Source organism: Onychostruthus taczanowskii, unplaced genomic scaffold (assembly GCF_017590055.1).
Source record: "Onychostruthus taczanowskii isolate IOZ18803 unplaced genomic scaffold, ASM1759005v1 scaffold89, whole genome shotgun sequence".
NCBI lineage: Eukaryota > Metazoa > Chordata > Aves > Passeriformes > Passeridae > Onychostruthus > Onychostruthus taczanowskii.
In genome coordinates this window covers 694,446-702,516 of record NW_024506882.1, presented here as the reverse complement: position 1 = coordinate 702,516, position 8,071 = coordinate 694,446, and the positions used below count along the sequence as shown (strand labels likewise).

Here is an 8,071-nt window from a genome sequence, read left to right as displayed (position 1 = left end):
CTGAGGGACACGCTGAGGGCTGAGGCGGGAAACGAGAGCTGAGGGACACGCTGAGGGCTGAGGCGGGCACTGAGGGCTGAGGGACGCGCGGAGGGCTGAGGCAGGCACTGAGGGCTGAGGGACACGCTGAGGGCTGAGGCGGGCACTGAGGGCTGAGGGACGCGCGGAGGGCTGAGGGACGCGCGGAGGGCTGAGGCGGGAAATGAGGGCTGAGGGACGCGCTGAGGGGAGCGCCCCGGGGCGGCGGCGGGCGCTGAGGGCGGCGGCAGGGGCGGAGCGGGCGCGCTTGCGGAGCCCGGCGGCCGCGCATGTACCGGGCGGTGATTGCCCGGCGAGCGCAGCGGGGCGGGTCGAGCCGGGCCGGGCCGCCTCCGGGCCGCCTCCCGCCCGCCTCCCTCCCTCCTTTCCTCCCTCCCTCCGCCGCCGCCTCGCCTCCCGGCCTCCCTGATGCCGAGGGATGGATAGAGCGGCTGCCCTGCGAGCCGCCGGCATGCTGGAGAGGAAGGAGCGGAGCGGCGGCGAGGCGGCGGGGCCGCGGGGCTTGCCGGCCGTGCGGAGCACGCTGCAGCAGTGCGGGCTGCTGCAGGACCTCATCGACATCTCGCTCTCCAACCTGCGCGGGCTCCGCACCAAGTGTGCCGCGTCCAACGACCTCACGCAGCAGGAGATCCGCACGCTGGAGGTACGGCGCGGGCTGGCAGCCGCGGGCGACGCAGCGGGGCCGCGCTGCCGCCTCTGTCCCTGCGGCCGGGGCCTGCCGCTGCCCGCCGCCCTGTCCCCTCGGCACCGGGGACGCGCCCTCTCGTTCTCCCGCGGGCCGAGCGCTGTTGGCGGGGACAGCGGCGGAGCTGTCAGCGGGCTCGGCGCTCCCGGCGCGGGGCCCGCCGCCCGGGGAAGCCGCGGAGCGGAGCGCGGTGCCGCGGGGCGCGGACAGGTGCGGGGCAGCCCCTCGGGTGCCCCGGGCGGTCGGGCGGGTGCGCGGGGGCTCCGTGAGGCAGTGTGCGGCCGCGCCCCGGGCCTGTGCCGGGCTCCCGTGTCCCTGTGGAGCGGGATGCGATGTGAGGCGCCGAGCAAAGGTGACTCGAGGCTCGCTGGCAGGAGGTGTGTCCCCACACCGCTGTCCTGGCGTGCTGGGAAAACTCCTCTTTGCCTCAGGTTCTTGGTGTTTGCTCCTGATGCTTCCTGCCCTCTGCTCCAGGCCTGTCTCTATCCCTGGCTCAGTTTCACTGATCTAATCTGATCCTCCTTTTCCCTCTGTTGCTGTGGCTCCAGCATCATGGACCGGGCTGGAGAGATATTCTGCTCTTTAGAAAGATTATATGAAATGCTTCAAACACAAAACATGCACTGATGTTATGCTCTCAGAGAAGAGCTGTATCTGTTTAAAAGTCTGTATAAGTACATAGGAAAGGAAAGTAGATGTATTTTTCTTTAGTTGATTTGACCTTTAGAAACTTAAATAGCATTTCCCTTTACCTTCTGTGCAGGTAGTTTTGCTCTAAGCAAGCAATCCCCTCCTGTCCCCTTCTTTGATTCAAGTTTGATGTAAATGCTAATGCTCCTCTTCTCTACTGGTACTGGAGACCGTGAAGCTGGATAGAGCATTAGGCTTTTTAGGAAGAAAGGGTCATCACAACACTGTAACTGTAATAAACCTACATGCTGAAAAATCCATCACATGAGAAATGAGGGTTGGGAAGAAAACCATGAAACAATAGGTGGTAGGTAGCTTTTGGCACAGCCTCATGGAAATCTATCATTCTGCCTTTATTCTTTGTCTGACTTTTTTTGTGGTTTTGGTTGGTTGATTGGTTTGTTTTGTGGGGTGTGTTGTTTTGGTTGGTTCCTTTTTTCCCCCCAAATTTATAGTGCTGTTCTTCCTCCTGTCACCTCCAAATAGCATCCAAAAGGCTATTCTCTGTGAAACAATATTTGTATAGCCTTTTGGCAGCCCTCCTTGAGGGCCTTTTTGATGCCCAGACAATGTCGATCAGCATCATTTTGGAAAATGATCATCACTATTTTGCTTGTGGACCTGTTCTAAAAGAAAACCTTTATTCGCAAAAGTATAAAGGTCTTTTTATGATCTTGAGGCTCTTAAAGCAACGAAAGCTGTTTCTAGTGATAGTTGTTGAGTGTGCACACCATCCTCTTCAGCATTTATCTTTTTAAACAAATGGGTGCCACATTCACCAATGATCATAAAATTTGTGTTCAGAAGAAAATCTCTTTGATGTACAGTCCAGTATGTGATTTTTCTGGGAGTTCAACCAAGTGCTGGATCTCTGCCCACACATGGAGCTGTGGGCATGGGTACAGACTCCATGTTCTTTGCACTGTTGGGTTGCCTGTACCAAAATACATGTCAGGCATAGCCCAAGTCTTGTGCTTCACTGTGCCAGGCTGCAGTCACAGAGCCAGACTGCAGGAGCTCAGGGTCTGTGTTTGCTTCCCCATTGCTTGTGGTGCCCCTAAGGGAGGTGGGCCCAGGGCTGTCTCAGGTACCAGGGGGAGTTCCTGTGCCCTGATTCCTGTGCCAGCAGTGCCACTGTGGCAGTGTGCCTCTGCCTGTGGGCTTGTGCCAGCACAGACATGAGCTCTGGTCCTGCAGGGAGCTGGGTACTGGTGGGTGGACTCTGAAGAGTCCAGAGTGCAGCTGGGAGCTCGGAGATCTCCAGGGCCTGCTGTGCTTCCCTGGTGACCTCCATGAGTCACCAAATGGCTCTGTGGGTCATGATTAGTGTCTACTGGTGGTGCAGTGCTGTGAGCACTGTTCTATACTGTACTATATGTCAGTCCTGGACTGGGAGCTCATCTAGGCTGGGGCTGAACTCTCACAGGGCTTTTCTTCTGTGCAAAGACTTCCGAGGAAGAAGAATTGTGAAAACTTAGTTCCATTAGTATAACTGGTAAACTGTGTAGTGACATGTAGTCACCAGGTCAAGAACCTAAGGGCACTTGGGCTCATGCTTAGCTCCCTCCCCATTTACTGCAATGCTTTAATTCCTTCCTCATTCCTCTTGCTTGTAAGGTGTTCTCAAAATAAAACACATGGTAGATAAGGATTTCAAACTGGACCTTGGCAGGTACAGATAAGCATTCACAGTGGCTTAGAAGAGTTCACGGAAAACTGAGATACAGGAAGGAGAGGAAAGAAAGGGCTGTGGGAATTGCTTGCAAGGGATGTGTTGAGTGTAATGTGTTAGAAGAGCTGACCCTGTTTCAGGGTAGGAAGGCCATTTCTTAGAAGGGCAGGGAGTTTCCCTGTAGTGGAAAGTAGGTTCTGATAGTTTGGTTATTAGCAGACTGGGTTCTTTGATGCCACAAGATCTGGTTTGGTTTTTTTTTAAGTTTTATATCTTCTGCCCAATAAGTGCTTGAGTGTTTTTACCCAGTGCTGATCTGTGCTTTCAGTTCTGTCCTAGCATTTTTACTCACTTCTCAAGTTGACTACAAAACTGAAATGGAAAATAATGGTAATTTTAACCCATATGTAAGAGAGCAAAAAATGTTTGCCATGTAGCGAGCATCCACTGTGTTTCCAAGCATCCTTGGAAAGAAATAGCTCTGTCAGTCTTTACCTCTGTCCTTACACTAATCCCTTGTATGACTCAAATTGGTTTTGCAAAGTTAGAAGCATATTATTTTTAGCTGTATTTCTTTGTGAAGGCAGTATCTTTCTGGATTCATTTCCCTGGCTGGGAAACTGCTGGTGGGACTAGACATCTGTGGTGAAGCACATCCAACTTCCAGCCTCAGCTCGAGCCAGTCTGCTGGAGGTGAGCAGGAGAGTCACAGGGGCTGGCAGCAGGAAAGGTTCCTGTGGTTTCTCAGCTAGAAGCAGCTGGTTTGGTGAGCCGTGGGAATCCCCAGACTAAGTGGGACACCTTCCCCCAGCACCCCCCAGTTTTGATTGCAGCGAAGATGAGGGAGGAAGGCTGAACTGCGAGACCTGGAGTGGATTTAGACTGCAGATGTATTTTCTTTCTAGCTGAGTTCTTGCCTCGAGAGCTGACTGCAGTGGCTCTGGCATGGCAGCTGCCTCCAGACTGGTTGTGGTGGGAGTGTCGGGGTGAGGCAGTAGGACACATTCTGAGTTCTGCCTGCTCTTTGGGAAAACTGTCCTTCTGGCTCTCTGGCCAGACTAGATCCGTGATAGAGACACTCCTGGCTCTGTGTGCAAAGATCAGTTTGGCTTCTTCCTCGGGAATGTCTTCTGTTCAACACCTTCAGCAAACAGAGCACCAGATCAGAAAGCCTGACTCCAGCTGGGCTGTCTCACAAATAAGTCAGTCTACTCTCCACAAATCAGTCGTTCAGTGGCAGAATGGTACCTGTGGATTAAATCTGTTTGAACTTGCTTTGGCATTATCTCAATTCATTTGGCAATTTGTCTAGAAAAGGCTTATCTTACCAAGCAATCTCTGAACAGAAACAAATGCTTTGAAAATGGGGGGAGGCATGAGAGAAGAGGAAGAAGGATTGTATTAGTCCACACTTGCAGGTTGGAAGTTGGGCATGTGGTATGTATAAGGGAAGGACAACTGTGTTTGTAAATTGGAAGTAGGGGGAGTAGTGAATTTTTCAGGCCAAACTGCAACCTGTAGCCACATGTTTATGAGCTTTGTTCAGCTGAAAAGACTTCCTTTCCCAGCAAGTCTTATGTAAGAGGAGAAGAAAGTCTCTTACTTCATCTTACATTTTGCATATATGCAACACATTTGTTTTTCTTAAAGTGTCTTGCTTTTTTTTAGGACTCTTTCTCCTTTCTTAAATTCGTGCACTTCTTGTACAAGATAGTCTTCAACAGAGATTCTATTTGACTTGGAAGAAGGGAAGACCATATATTATTATCTAGTCTGCAGACATCATCTTTCCTTTGTGACAGTTATGATCAGAATTTCCACATCATAATGGAATTTAGCACATCTCTTGGCACTGATTTTATATAAACATTGACACAAAAACTCAGCAGCAGTGTTTTCACTTACCTGGAGTTCCCAGGACAAGCTCTGGTGAGCAGGTTTTCATCAGTATGAAGACAGGACAAGGGACTCTTCACTTTTCTGTCAGGCTCTGTGTTTTTCTTGCCTTGTTGGATTCCATGGTGCAGTGATTGGGAAACAAGAAAGGAAGTGTCATAGTAAGGCTGTGTGCTGCCTTTGCCTTTCTAAGGCTGCCTGTGTGTCACTGGTAACAGCATTGTTGCTGCTCACCCTCCTGCAGGGCAGGAGCCCAGCAGAGGCTGGCTGGGAGCTCGGTCTGTGCCTGCACACAGCGACAGGAACGCACGGCCTGTGGTGCCTCGCTCTCTGCATACAACTAACACAGAACTGATCTAATCAGGGAAGTAGCCAATGAGCCCCAGCTGTGTCCAGCTGAACTCCTGGTTGTGACCAAGCTTGCCCAGATCCCACCTGCGCAGGCCTCGGGCTGCTACTCCAGTTCCAGTGCTGTCAACTGCATTTCACACAAGGAAAGCCCCCATCAGTGTTCCAGCTGCATGCTAGAGACAGATGTACAGCAATGAGTCAGCATTGGGTACACTAATTTATCACCTGCTTTGGTCATAAATAGGAACACTTAACAAAGAAGTCAGGTAACATACCAAATTATTTAGGGAATAGTGTCTGTTACAATGATATTTCCAACTAAGTGTAATCTATCAGATGCTTGAGGGATAAACCCTCATCTTTCTTTTAAGATTAATATTTCTTACCCTCTATTTCAGCTTAGAGGGATTTTTTTTTCCTTAATAGAAGGAAAATGGTGCTGAAAGCAAGCCTGGCTATCTCCCACTGTTAGGGGGCTTGGAGAATGTACTGGCTGGATTACTGCTGTGGTGAAAGGCACAGAGTGATGTATGGATGATCCTGACTCAACCAGCTCTCAGACTTCCCTCCCTGCTCATTTCTCACTCCTATGGAGTAATCCCACACAGCTGACACTACCAGCAGCACAGAGTTGCCACAGCAGGCAAATACAGGGAACAGAAGCTCTCTGAATCTGGAAACACACCTGCTCCAAAAGAAAGGGGGAGTTCTTCCAACACGTGACTTGTGAGCAGTTGTGCATGGAAGTGTCATGGGCATTCCTGCTTGGTGCTGGGAGTCTGCACCTAGTCAGACTAGCACATGATTAGGAAACAGTGTGGCATCCTGGCTTAGCAGCCAGTCCTCATCGGCACAGCCCCTGGAATCTAGGACAGGATCAGTCCCCAGTTAAACTAGATAAACCCTGCCTTGCTTGTGGGAGGACAACTGGGAAGCACCAAAGTTTACAGGTGGTCAGAGAGGCCTTTTGCCTTAAGCCAGGGCTGCACAGAGCTCCTGTGCCACCTGCAGATCCCCGAGGCGTGTCCCAGCCAGCCGTGCTCCCACTGCACACCTGCAAGGACAAGAGGTAATCACTGCTGCAGCTGTGCTAGGTGACAGTCACCTGTGCTGGGCTCGGCTCCCTGCCCTCCTTGTAAACCTGCTTTTTGCGTGACCTGTTTAAAAGGAGCCCTGGAGCATTCTTGAGGTGGAAACTCAAGCCTTTGCTTAGGCCCTGCTCTTAGGGTTTGAGGGAATCAGAGCCCAGGCTCTGGTGTCTGGTGTTTATCCTGCTCTAAGTGCAGCACAGAGGGCTGAAGTCCGAGCTCTTGAGGCTGGAGGCAGATGAAAGATCCAAATCTCATTGGACTTACACACCTGAGCTCAGGACTGTTCAAAACCTGTCTTTAAAGGTAAAATACACTTGTAATTTGTATATATATTCTAAAGTGAGCAGAGGACAGGTCTCTCATTCCTTTTATGCCTAGTGAGAACATCCAGCTGGTTCTGTGTGCATCTTGGGGAAGCAGGGAAGGATCACAGGACACTTAAGCAGCAGAGTAGAGAATCATGCTCTGGTCAGGGTTATGCAGTGCCCCTGATAGGATGATTAGTAGTTATCCCACATGGAAGAGCTCTAATAGCAGAGGCTGTGAGCTCTCTTTAGAGCAGTAATTAACGTGGCACTGAGGAATGCTGCTGGGATGCAGCAGATCCAGGCTCTGATCTGGTCTGATCTGATGCTACCAGAGCCGGTCATTGACCCCAGTGTTCAGCATGCAGCCAGGAGCCTCAGGGCTGGGGCCTTGCAAATCTTCAGAAGCTTTTTGTGATGAGTTAGTACCTTCCTGCCCAGTTCTGCTCTCCTTACATGCTTCTAAAACTTGGGTTTGTTGATTTATCAAAGAACTTTCACTTCTGTTTGAAGCAACCTAAATCTGGAAAAGAAATCTTTAGCTCCTCGTTGTTACTGTGTATGGGTTATTGTTGAGGCCTGCAGGTTCCAGTGTGAGGTTTTATTTATAAACTGAAGAGAAGAAATAATTAGTAGGTTTTACAGATTGAGAACGACACACTGATTTTTGGCCATCAGCAGTAAAAGACACTACTAGGGGAGGTGATGGGTTTGTCAGTGAGTGCAGTCATGGGGAGACGTGTGTCCATGCCCCTCATGCTGCCTACAGTGCTCTTGCACAACCTCTCCACACCTGGTTCCTACCGATTTTCTAGCAGCATTTTTCTTCTCCAGAACAGCATTTTTCTTCTCCAGTTTTTCCCTTTTATTTCTAGAGCAAGCTAGAGGACTAAATCCTGCTTTGAAATACAGTACATAGCTCCTCTAAAATAAGCTGAAGTAGGGAGATTTTGTTTTTTTAAAGCTTCCTGACTTTTTTAGATGTCTCCTTAAAAGCTGTTCTTTATCTGCCAAGCAAAAGACTCCAGGCCTTTTGTCTTTATGAGCAAAACTGAAACTTTCCACAGAGTTCTACCTTCAATTTCCCATAATTTCTTTAGAGACAGATCTGAGTGGCTCAGGCCAGCACCAGCTAGAAGTGTAAAACTCTGAGTGCAGATCAGATTCAGTGTTGTTTGCAGCTCCTCTCCTCAGTCAGCCCAGATGCTCATCTAGTAAAGGGGTAGATCCTGCCTCTAGCATTTTATTAACAGACTTTTCAATGTCCTTTTGAACTGTTGTGCCAAAACAGGACACGTTTCTCACTGTTAGAATCTACTGCTGTACACCAGAAGAGGAGTAT

General features: G+C 50.1%; 1 protein-coding gene across 2 annotated transcripts in view; it reads left to right on the top strand.

Annotated features, from left to right (window-relative positions):
* Positions 1-426: 426 nt before the first annotated feature.
* The window catches only part of KSR1 (kinase suppressor of ras 1), a 49,379-nt gene continuing 41,734 nt past the window's right edge, over positions 427-8,071 (top strand). For both annotated transcript variants that reach the window (XM_041425379.1, XM_041425378.1), the window contains exon 1: positions 427-682. In XM_041425379.1, the coding sequence (XP_041281313.1) occupies positions 458-682 (225 nt within the window). In that variant the 5' untranslated portion in view covers positions 427-457. The remainder of the gene's footprint in view (positions 683-8,071) is intronic.